This window comes from Vipera ursinii (genome assembly GCF_947247035.1).
Source record: "Vipera ursinii genome assembly, chromosome: 2".
Lineage (NCBI taxonomy): Eukaryota > Metazoa > Chordata > Lepidosauria > Squamata > Viperidae > Vipera > Vipera ursinii.
This window is the reverse complement of record NC_139513.1, coordinates 60404670-60417365: the sequence shown is the minus strand read 5'-3', so window position 1 is coordinate 60417365 and position 12696 is coordinate 60404670. Positions and strand designations below refer to the sequence as shown.

Genomic DNA, 12696 nt, shown 5'->3' with positions numbered 1-12696 from the left:
GAATGTTGTTAGCTGCGAAGTCGTGTCCGACCCATCGTGACCCTATGGACAATGTTCCTCCAGACCTTCCTGTCCTCTACCATCTTCTGGAGTCCATTTAAGCTCACACCTACTGCTTCAGTGACTCCATCCAGCCACCTCATTCTCTGTCGTCCCCTTCTTCTATTGCCCTCAATCTTTCCCAGCATTAGGCTCTTCTCCAGTGAGTCCTTCCTTCTCATTAGGTGGCCAAAGTATTTGAGTTTTAGCTACAGGATCTGGCCTTCTAAAGAGCAGTCAGGGTTGATCTCCTCTAGGACTGACCGGTTTGATCGCCTTGCAGTCCAAGGAACTCGCAGGAGTCTTCTCCAGCACCATAGTTCAAAGGCTTCAATTCTTTGGCGCTCAGCCTTTCTTATGGTCCAGCTTTCACTGCCATACATTGCAACTGGGAAGACCATCGCCTTGACTATACGCACTTTTGTTGACAGGGTGATGTCTCTGCTTTTTAGTGTGCTGTCTAGATTTGCCATGGCTTTCCTCCCAAGGAGCAAGCGTCTTTTAATTTCTTGGCTACAGTCCCCATCTGCAGTGATCTTGGAGCCCAGGAAAATAAAATCTGTCACTACCTCCATTTCTTCCCCATCTATTTGCCAGGAATTGAGAGGGCCAGATGCCATGATCTTGGTTTTCTTAATGTTTAGTTTCAACCCAAGTTTTGCACTCTCCTTCTTTACCCGCAACAAGAGGCTCTTTAGTTCTTCTTCACTTTCTGCCATTAGAGTGGTATCATCTGCATATCTTAGGTTGTTGATGTTTCTTCCGGCAATCTTAATTCCAACTTTTGATTCATCTAGCCCTGCCTTTCTCATGATGTGCTCTGCATATAAGTTAAATAGGCAAGGCGACAGTATACAGCCTTGCCGGACTCCTTTCCCAATTTTGAACCAATCAGTGGTTCCGTGTCCAGTTCTCACTGTTGCTTCTTGGCCCGCATATAGACTTCTCAAGAGACAAATAAGATGGTCTGGTATGCCCATCTCTTTAAGGACTTGTCACAGTTTGTTATGATCCACACAATCAAAGGCTTTAGCATAGTCAATGAAGCAGAAGTAGATGTTTTTCTGGAACTCTCTAGCTTTCTCCATGATCCAGCGTATTTTAGCAATTTGATCTCTAGTTCCTCTGCCTCTTCGAAATCCTGCCTGTACTTCTGGTAGTTCTCGATCCACATACTGCTGGAGTCTAGCTTGTAGAATTTTAAGCATAACTTTACTAGCATGAGAAATGAGTGCAATGGTGCGATAGTTTGAACATTCTTTGGCACTGCCTTTCTTTGGAATTGGAATGTAAACTGATCTTTTCCAATCCTGTGGCCACTGTTGAGTTTTCCAAATTTGCTGGCAAATTGAGTGTACCACTTTTACTGCATTGTCTTTTAAGATTTTGAATAGCTCAGCTGGAATACTGTCACCTCCACTAGCTTTGTTGTTGCTCAGCTTTTCTAAGGCCCACTTCACTTCACATTCTAGGATGTCTGGCTCGAGGTCAGTGACCACCTCATTGTGATTATCAGGGACGTTAAGCTCATTCTTGTATAGTTCTTCTGTGTAATTTTGCCACCTCTTCTTAATCTCTTCTGCCTCTGTTAGGTCCCTGCCATTTTGGTCCTTTATCATGCCCATTTTTGCATGAAACGTTCCCTTCATCTCTCCAATTTTCTTGAAAAGATCTCTGGTCCTCCCTATTCTATTGTTTTCTTCTATTTCTTTGCATTGTTCATTTAAGAAGGCATTCTTATCTCTTCTAGCTATTCTTTGGAATTCTGCATTTAATTGGGCATATCTTTCTTTTTCTCCCTTGCCTTTCGCTTCCCTCCTTTCCTCAGCTATTTGCAAAGCTTCCTCAGACAGCCATTTTGCTTTCTTGCATTTCTTTTTCTTTGGGATGGTTTTGGTTGCTACCTGTTGTACAATGTTGCGAACCTCTGTCCATAGTTCTTCAGGCACTCTGTCTATCAGATCTAATTCCTTAAATCTATTTGTCACCTCTACTGTATATTCAACAGGGATATGATTTAATTCATACCTGACTGGCCTAGTGCTTTTCCCTACTTTCTTTAATTTAAGCCTAAACTTTGCAACAAGAAGCTCATGGTCTGAGCCACATTCAGCTCCTGGTATTGTTTTTACTGACTGTATAGAGCTTCTCCATCTTTGGCTGCAGAGCATATAGTCAATCTGATTTCTGTGTTGACCGTCTGGTGATGTCCATGTGTAAAGCCGTCTCTTGGGTTGTTGGAAAAGAGTGTTTGCTATGACCATCGTATTCTCTTGACAAAATTCTATCAGCCTGTGCCCTGCTTCATTTTGTACTCCAAGGCCAAACTTGCCTGTTATTCCGCTTATCTTTTGGCTTCCTACTTTAGCATTCCAATCCCCCATGATGATAAGGACATCATTTCTGGGTGTTAGTTCTATAAGGTGCTGTAGGGCTTCATAGAACCGGTCAATTTCATCCTCTTCAGCACTGGTGGTTGGGGCATAGACTTGGACTACTGTGATATTGAATGGTTTGCCTTGGATTCGAACTGAGATCATTCTGTCATTTTGAGGATTGTATCCCAGTATTGCTTTTCCTATTTTTTTATTGACTATGAAGGCTACTCCATTTCTTCTGAGGGATTCTTGCCCGCAGTAGTATACCTGATGGTCATCTGAATTAAATTCACCCATTCCTGTCCATTTTAGTTCGCTGATACCTAAGATATCAATGTTTAGTCTTGTCATCTCTTGTTTGACCACGTCCAGCTTTCCTTGATTCATGGATCTTACATTCCAGGTTCCTATGGAGAAAAAATCTTTACAGCATCGGACTTTCCTTTCACCACCAGACATATCCACAGCTGAGCGTCCTTTCGGCTTTGGCCCAGTCGCTTCATTCTTTCTGGCGCTACTAGTACTAGCCCTCTGCTCTTCCCCAGTAGCATATTGGACGCCTTCCGACCTGAGGGGCTCATCTTCCAGCGTCATATCGTTTTGCCTTTTGGTACTGTCCATAGGGTTTTCATGGCAAAGATACTGGAGTAGGTTGCCATTTCCTTCTCCAGTGGATCACATTTTGTCAGAACTCTCTGCTATGACCTGTCCGTCTTGGGTGGCCCTGCACGGCATAGCTCATAGCTTCATTGAATTACGCAAGCCCCTTCCGGCAATCTTAATTCCAACTTTTGATTCATCTAGCCCTGCCTTTCTCATGATGTGCTCTGCATATAAGTTAAATAGGCAGGGTGACAGTATACAGCCTTGCCGGACTCCTTTCCCAATTTTGAACCAATCAGTGGTTCCGTGTCCAGTTCTCACTGTTGCTTCTTGGCCCAAATATAGGTTTCTCAAGAGAGAAATAAGATGGTCTGGTACACCCATCTCTTTACGAACTTGCCACAGTTTGTTATGATCCACACAATCAAAGGCTTTAGCATAGTCAATGAAGCAGAAGTAGATGTTTTTCTGGAGCTCTCTAGCTTTCTCCATGATCCAGCGTATGTTGGCAATTTGATCTCTAGTTCCTCTGCCTCTTCGAAATCCTGCCTGTACTTCTGGTAGTTCTCGATCCACATACTGCTGGAGTCTAGCTTGTAGGATTTTAAGCATAACTTTACTAGCATGAGAAATGAGTGCAATGGTGCGTTAGTTTGAACATTCTTTGGCACTGCCTTTCTTTGGAATTGGAATGTAAACTGATCTTTTCCAATCCTGTGGCCACTGTTGAGTTTTCCAAATTTGCTGGCAAATTGAGTGTAGCACTTTTACTGCATCAGTGTTGAATATATAACAATAATAATAATAAAGTTGGAAGGGACCTTGGAGGTCATCTAGTCCAAACCCCTGCTCAGGCAGGAAACCCTATATCATTTAAGACAAATAGCTAACCAGCCTCTTCTTAAAAACTTCCAGTGTTGGAGCATTCACAGCTTCTAGAGGTAGGTTGTTCCACTGATTAATTGTTCTAACTGTCAGGTTGCTTCTCTCTTTGGTTAGTTTCCATCCGTTGCTTCTTGTCCTGCCTTCAGGAGCTTTGGAGAATACTTTGACTCCCTCTTCTTTGTGAGAACCCCTGAGATATTGGAACACTGTTATCCTTTCCCCCCTAATCCTTCTCTTCATTCAACTAGACATACCCAATTCCTCAGCCCTTCCTTATATGTTTTAGCCTCCAGTTCCCTAATCATCTTTGTTGCTCTTTTGTTTTGTTTTGCTTCATTTTGTTTATTTGTTTTTTTGTTTTCCATTTTACTTTTTATGATAAAACAATAAATAATGTTTTTTTTAAAAAAAAAAAGATGCAGACAGCAGAGACTAAAAGCGTCCAAGTAATGCAGCAAAATCTGCCAAGGACAGAAAATGGATCAGCAAACATGATATTCCCACCAGGTACAAATTGGATGGGAACTGCTATAAAATTATACTGTATGCATACACAAGCACAATAGCTTTACAAAGGAGAAATGTAAATATTATATTTGCCTTACATTATTGTATGTTTATGAAATAATAATACATGATAAAATAATAAAATGCATGGATTTAGTTAAATGCCATGTATGCTGTCTATAACATTACAATTTTGAAAAAGAAAAATCAAAAATTTTCTGAATGCCTGACATTTGTATAATAAGAAAAATAAGGTATGATTAAGTTCCTTGTCATCAAATTAATTTTGGGTTAACCTGGGAATCCTAAAGACAATAATGGGAATCAAAGGGTAGATAGTAACAGAATATCATACAGATTACATACAAACGTAATTAAATAAAAGAAAATGCTGATTTCAAGGCACTAATTTGTCCAGACTATACAAAAAGATGTGGATGATTCTTGCAAACTAACATTTTGGATTAATACAGGAGAAGAAGCTATCACATTGTCAATAGCGGCAATAGCCTTCTACTATTCTATCAACTGCATCTCTAGAAACTGGCATAAAGCAAATACTAAAATCTTCAAGATTTGGTGATCACAATGGTGTTATCCTTTTATTTAATTTTAATTTAACTTCAGGGGTTATAGGTATCATACTGCATATTGCAGAGATGATGCAAAACAAAATGACAATAGGACTGTAGCTATATATGTAGAATGAAAAAAGTGTCCTGTGTTTGATATAGATGTTGCTCCCTTGGGACCACAACTCCATCACTAAACAGAGCTGTTGTTAAGCGAAACGTCACATGAAAACCCTAACTAGTAATGGCAACTGCCAGCAGTCCCAATTGCCATTGTTAAGAGAATCATTCACAGCCATCAAGACACCCTGTGACTGTGAAATGCGATCTCCCGCCAGCTTCCCCATTGAGTTTACATGTCAGAAGCTGACTGGGAAGGTTGCAAATGGTGATTACGTGACCATGGGATATTGCGAGCATCATAAATGTAGGTTGCCAAGAATCCAAATTGCGATCACATGACCGTGGGGATGCTGTGACAGCTGTAAGTGGAAGAACTGGTCATAAGCCACTTTTTTCCAGCATTGTATAACTTCAAATAGCCACAGAATGAATAAGGACTACCTATATCCCTTTTATCAAAAAAGTCAGCAAAACAGCTGGTCTGTTACTCTTTATTTAAAGCTGTATACTTTCAGATTCATTAAATCAGGACTGCCTTTTCGAGTCATAAATTAAGTCTGGTGGTGAAGAGCGAACCCAGGCTGCAATGTACAATTCTTGCAGGAGGGCCCGATAGGACCGTATGACTTGAGAAACGTGAAGATACATTTTTAATTGGAAATTAGAAACAATGGGAAAATGTAAATTTCCCAATCAAATATCTTTCAGACTACAGATCCTACCGACGCTGAGTAGCATGCTACTAAGCATTTGATAGGAAATTACTCAAGTCGAGAGCTGGAGGGATTATTCGTATTTACAGCAAAACACCAACAGCAATACGTACCAACATAGTTTTCAACATCACTGACGTAAAATGTTGGTGCAGGAACTGACAGGCCCAAGCCATCCTTCTTTGGAATGAGAATAGGCTCTGTGAATCCGTTTTCTTCCAAATATTCAATTGTTAGTTGGCTTCCAGTCACTTTTATTACCACGTCTTCAGCACTAAAAATTCAAAACAAAACAAAATTACACTATAAATTCACACCAAAGCGAATTTAAGCATTTAAACAAAAGTTTAAGGAAGTTAAGTCTAGGGAAATATTAGTGGTAATAGGAATGCCAGATGGTTTCTTCATATATAATTTGATCCTGTGTTCAGATTTAGAACTATTGGCCAAACTTAAATCTGTTAATATCAATGAAGCACAAACTTAACTTTTTCTAGATTAGTTTGGCAAGCAATTTGTAAAATGTGCTACATACAATGGAATACTATGTTAATATCAGGACAAGCCTTATCAGCTTTATAATACTTTATTCAAAATAAGTTCATCAGTATATTCCATATCCATAATTTTTGTTATGGCCTAAGTTCATTAGGCTTGTATCACTATACTAGGAAACTAATTATCACACAAGGTAAGCTCTGTGTCCAACTAACCCACTACAGAGCTGGTCTATTATTTGAAGTCCTTAACATTAATATTTGATTTTGAATATTCCACCCTATGCATTTTTTTCTTCCTTTCCTATTTTCTCTGACTCAGAAAATATCTCAGGAGCTAAACATTTATTTTCTCTCTCTTAGGCACCCATGGCGATCCTCAAGAATTTCTCTAGACAAAGAGAAATGCGCAAATTCCACCATAAGATCACACAAGCAGCAAGTTACTAGAAAGAAGAACAGGCTGATCATTTGCCAAAGAAAGGAGGGATGGTAATAAACGTTTCCCAGTTTTCTGGCTGCACCTCTTGACTTACAACATTTTTCAAACTGAATCACAATTTTTACTCTGGATCCATAGGCATCTTGAATATTTAGGGGGACAATCTCTTGATGACCACTTCTATAGCACAGTTTGAATGAGACCCATTTCTCCCCCAGTGATTTTTAATCTCTCCAGTCATGTGCCTGTGGTCAATCCAGAAGCCCTTAGATCAACGGCTCCTTAACCTCCCTTTAGTGTAATCTTAATGTAATCCAAAATGAACACAAACGAACAATGAAAATAATATAATGGAACTTTAAGAAAGATGGATTTAACAATATACAACTAAAATATTCTTCACAGCCCTGGGTTCTCTGTGTACCTCCCCAAGAGGGAACACCTGCTGCCAGCATCAAGTTCCCTTCGTCCTGTGCGCTCCCACAGGGAGGGCCTTCTCAGGGTGCCGCCGGCAAAGGATTGCCGGAGGGTGACACCCAGGGGGAGGGCCTTCTCTGTGGGCGCGCCTGCCCTTTGGAACCAGTTACCCGTAGAGCTCAGGACTGCCCCAGATTTTCGTTCGTTCCGCCGGGACCTGAAGACCTGGCTCTTTGAGCTTTCTGGCCAGGACTGAGAACTTTTAATTTTTAACCTATTGTAATTGGGTTTTTTAATTAAGAGTTAAGGGTTTTAGATTTTAATTAAGGATAATTTAATTTATTTTAATTTGTTATTAACTTTTGTATTGTTATATTGTTTTAATCGCCTTGTGAACCGCCCTGGGTCCTACGGGAGAAGGGCAGTATATAAGTCTAAATTATTATTATTATTATTATTATTATTATTATTATTATTATTATTATTATTATTATTATTATTATTATTATTTAATGATGGAGAGGCAGATTTTGAAGATTCATTAATCACAGGATTATATCCTGCTGTGACTCTCTATACCAGGGGTAGGCAACCTTGGCTCTTTTATGACTCGTGAACTTCAACTCCCAGAATTCCTGAGCCAGCATGACTCAGCATGAACACCTCTCCCTTTCCCCTCAGCACGGCTGGCTCAGGAATTCTGAGAGTTGAAGTCCACAAGTCATAAAAGAGCCAAGGTTGCCTACCCCTGCTCTGTACTATCTACCGTATATACTTGAGTATAAGCCGACTCGAGTATAAGCCGAGACCCCCAATTTCACCCCCAAAAACTGGAAAAAGTTGGTGACTTGAGTATAAGCCGATCCGCCGTTCTGCAAGCCTCCGCTTCGTTCAGGCTGCTTCGTTCCACAGCGGAAAGAAGCAGGCAGGCAGGGGGCGGAGGAACGGAGACCCAGCGACGTTTGGGGAGGTTTGGGCGCCTCTCCAAATATCCCCAAACGTCGCCGGGTCTCCGTTCCTCTGTGCCCTGCCTGCCTGCTTCTTTCCACAGCGGAAAGAAGCAGGCAGGGCACAGAGGAACGGAGACCCGGCGACGTTTGGGGATATTTGGAGAGGCGCCCAAACCTCCCCAAACGTCGCCGGGTCTCCGTTCCTCCGCCCCCTGCCTCCCTGCTTCTTTCCGCTGTGGAAAGAAGCAGGCAGGCAGGGCACAGAGGAACGGAGACCCGGCGACGTTTGGGGATATTTGGAGAGGCGCCCAAACCTCCCCAAACGTCGCCGGGTCTCCGTTCCTCCGCCCCCTGCCTCCCTGCTTCTTTCCGCTGTGGAAAGAAGCAGGCAGGCAGGGCACAGAGGAACGGAGACCCGGCGACGTTTGGGGATATTTGGAGAGGCGCCCAAACCTCCCCAAACGTCGCCGGGTCTCCGTTCCTCCGCCCCCTGCCTCCCTGCTTCTTTCCGCTGTGGAAAGAAGCAGGCAGGCAGGGCACAGAGGAACGGAGACCCGGCGACGTTTGGGGATATTTGGAGAGGCGCCCAAACCTCCCCAAACGTCGCCGGGTCTCCGTTCCTCCGCCCCCTGCCTCCCTGCTTCTTTCCGCTGTGGAAAGAAGCAGGCAGGCAGGGCACAGAGGAACGGAGACCCGGCGACGTTTGGGGATATTTGGAGAGGCGCCCAAACCTCCCCAAACGTCGCCGGGTCTCCGTTCCTCCGCCCCCTGCCTCCCTGCTTCTTTCCGCTGTGGAAAGAAGCAGGCAGGCAGGGCACAGAGGAACGGAGACCCGGCGACGTTTGGGGATATTTGGAGAGGCGCCCAAACCTCCCCAAACGTCGCCGGGTCTCCGTTCCTCCGCCCCCTGCCTCCCTGCTTCTTTCCGCTGTGGAAAGAAGCAGGCAGGCAGGGCACAGAGGAACGGAGACCCGGCGACGTTTGGGGATATTTGGAGAGGCGCCCAAACCTCCCCAAACGTCGCCGGGTCTCCGTTCCTCCGCCCCCTGCCTCCCTGCTTCTTTCCGCTGTGGAAAGAAGCAGGCAGGCAGGGCACAGAGGAACTGAGACCCGGCGACGTTTGGGGATATTTGGAGAGGCGCCCAAACCTCCCCAAACGTCGCCGGGTCTCCGTTCCTCCGCCCCCTGCCTCCCTGCTTCTTTCCGCTGTGGAAAGAAGCAGGCAGGCAGGGCACAGAGGAACGGAGACCCGGCGACGTTTGGGGATATTTGGAGAGGCGCCCAAACCTCCCCAAACGTCGCCGGGTCTCCGTTCCTCCGCCCCCTGCCTCCCTGCTTCTTTCCGCTGTGGAAAGAAGCAGGCAGGCAGGGCACAGAGGAACGGAGACCCGGCAACGTTTGGGGATATTTGGAGAGGCGCCCAAACCTCCCCAAACGTCGCCGGGTCTCCGTTCCTCCGCCCCCTGCCTCCCTGCTTCTTTCCGCTGTGGAAAGAAGCAGGCAGGCAGGGCACAGAGGAACGGAGACCCGGCGACGTTTGGGGATATTTGGAGAGGCGCCCAAACCTCCCCAAACGTCGCCGGGTCTCCGTTCCTCCGCCCCCTGCCTCCCTGCTTCTTTCCGCTGTGGAAAGAAGCAGGCAGGCAGGGCACAGAGGAACGGAGACCCGGCGACGTTTGGGGATATTTGGAGAGGCGCCCAAACCTCCCCAAACGTCGCCGGGTCTCCGTTCCTCCGCCCCCTGCCTCCCTGCTTCTTTCCACTGTGGAAAGAAGCAGGCAGGCAGGGCACAGAGGAACGGAGACCCGGCAACGTTTGGGGATATTTGGAGAGGCGCCCAAACCTCCCCAAACGTCGCCGGGTCTCCGTTCCTCCGCCCCCTGCCTCCCTGCTTCTTTCTGCTGTGGAAAGAAGCAGGCAGGCAGGGCGCAGAGGAACGGAGACCCGGCGACGTTTGGGGATATTTGGAGAGGCGCCCAAACCTCCCCAAACGTCGCCGGGTCTCCGTTCCTCCGCCCCCTGCCTCCCTGCTTCTTTCCGCTGTGGAAAGAAGCAGGCAGGCAGGGCGCAGAGGAACGGAGACCCGGCTTCGTTTGGGGACTTTTGGGGAGGTGCGCACGCACCTCCCCAAACCTCCCCAAACTTCGGCAGGTCTCCGGACGGCGGTGGCTTGGGAGAGGTGAGCGTGATCCCGGAAGCTCCAAAGCCTCGGCCGCGCACAAGTCCTCAGTAAGTTTTTTTGTTGACTGGAGTATAAGCCGAAGTGGAATTTTTCAGCCCAAAAAGTGGGCTGAAAAATTCGGCTTATACTCAAGTATATACGGTATATTAGCAGTCCTCAACCCTAATAAATCAAAACCCTAGTTTCTTTCAGGTTTGCCAACTAACCATCCATGTCAGTACATTTAATTCATCCAACAGTTCTCCCTCTATTATTGTGTGTATTATTTGAGTTAAGAAAAACCATTTAATTACAATTTTTTTGGAAGAACTATCCCCATTATATTTCTTTGATCGCCTCCCCATTATTTCAGTTTCCCACAGTTGCCCTAATAAGTTTGTCTTCCATTCAGTCTACTCTTCTTCCTTTTCTTCAAGTTTCTTCTGATTTATGAAAAAAATCTTTTCCATTTTCAATGTTGTCACTCTCTTTTCTAATTTCCCTGTTGGCTAGATCTGTTGGTCAGTTGGGTCCTCTGTCTTAATATTTAGTTGTTCCATTTCTCCTGTTGCTTTCTGCATTGTTGGGTCTTCGGTTGTAGTCAAAATCTGGGTTTGTATATTTAAGCTGGCATCTTGTTCCTTTATGTTGCCTCTCATTTTGTTACATACTGAAAGAATAGTTTAATGTATTGATTTCAACAAATGATTTTTTTCCTGATCTTCATCCATATTCTCTTGATAATGTATTAAATTAAGGATTTTAAAATCAAATGTTAGAAGTAGTTTTTGCAGCTAGATATGTGACATCTATTTCACGTGTTGCAACTAGTCTTATAGTGAAAATTGTTTGGCAGGTAAGAATTTATAGTCCAAAGTATTCCATCATCTCTTGTAGTACAAAGGCTTCTCATGTAAAAAATATGAAAAGTTTCCCACATATAATTCTGAAAGTCAATAAAGGTTTATCTTCATAGTTCAAACAGACCAGATAAACCACCTTGCAGTTCCTTCTTTACAGCTGATTTCTCACAGGTGGTATGTCACAGTCCAGAGGGTTTTTTCTAATTTCTGGGCTTCCAGCCAAGTCTCTTTTAGTCAATAACAAATTGTAATAGCATATTTTGCCACAAGATGTCACCAATGCCATTTAAAACTTTATAAATCCCAAGTTTTAATAATAGTTTTTCAAGGTTTGTTTCTTTTCTTTTTAAATAAAAACCAATATCTCCAGTAAGAATAGGAAAACTTTTAGTTTCCAAATTTCAAAGGTACATGCATCCAATTAGATTAGAATAGTTCTTATAATTGCTCTTTTCCCCTAGGTAGTCAATCGCCACTGTCCTTAGAGGGTGGCGTAAGAATTCCCTTCCCTCTCTCCTCAAAGGGGGAGAAATATTTTGGGTAGCTTTTGCAGGAAAAATATTTAAAGTCTTAAAGAGAAGATCAGATCTCACCCAGTTTCATCCACTTTGCTTTAAAGGTGCTTGTTTGTATTTTTGACTTCGACTGTCAGCAGCTTAATGATGAGCCATATTACTATGGCCAGTCTTTTTCCCGCCAGTTTGAAGAGCTGCCCCGGATAGTTCCGGTGGCGACGCGACGCTGAAGACAGCCGTTTTTGGGCTGCCCGCTCCGCAGCTGTGTTTTTCCATCGTAAACAGCGCCGATCAGCTGTTTAGATGGATTTGAAGCCCCCTCCTTGGGAGAAGAGGAGGGGGTGAGGCCCCAGGTAGGGGTTGAGCTCTCCGGGGCCGCCTGAGCTGAGAGTTTGGGCGGCTGAAGGATTGAGCCCCCCCGAAGCCTGGGTTGCTCCGAGCTGTGCAGCGTCTCTGCTCCGTGATTTTTGGAGCAGAGCCAGGCGTTAGCAACCACCCCTGCCAAAAGGAAATACTTTTGATTATCAAGATGCAGGCAGAGCGGTACAGGAGGTCAAGGTGATGTGGACTCTTATCTTTACTCTCTAGCTCAATGGATTTTATAGCTTTAAAGTGAAAGTGCGCAATAAGTGAAAGTGGGGGAAGATGGCGGCTAAAACTTCTAAAGCTCTTCGGAGTGCGGGGTCTTCCCTGGTGCAACAGACCTCATTGCAAGCTTTGCTTCCTCCTGCACCTCCTCCGGCATTGACGCTTAAGGATTTACAAGATGCTCTTGGAAAGCATTCACAATTGATGTCTGACATGATGGATGAAAAGTTGAAAAAGCTGGAGGAGAAAATGGAGGAGAAATTGGAGAAATTGGAGAAGAAGATGGGAAGAGAAGTTTAGAGCAATGAGGGTGGACATGTTGTCTATCATTGAATCTGTAGCTGAATGTGTGCAACAGCTGGATGTAAAAGTGGAGGATCTCAGTCAAAAGAACTCTATATTAGAAGCAAAGGTATTAGAAAATGAAGATATAAGGGATAAAA

At 44.3% G+C, this 12696-nt stretch overlaps 1 protein-coding gene across 1 annotated transcript in view; it reads right to left on the bottom strand.

The window, feature by feature from the left end:
• PHF2 (PHD finger protein 2) overlaps nucleotides 1–12696 on the bottom strand; it is a 148939-nt gene that overhangs the window by 43524 nt on the left and 92719 nt on the right. The window contains exon 4 of the mRNA XM_083352228.1: nucleotides 5934–6094. Coding sequence (XP_083208354.1) covers nucleotides 5934–6094 — 161 coding nt within the window. The remainder of the gene's footprint in view (nucleotides 1–5933; nucleotides 6095–12696) is intronic.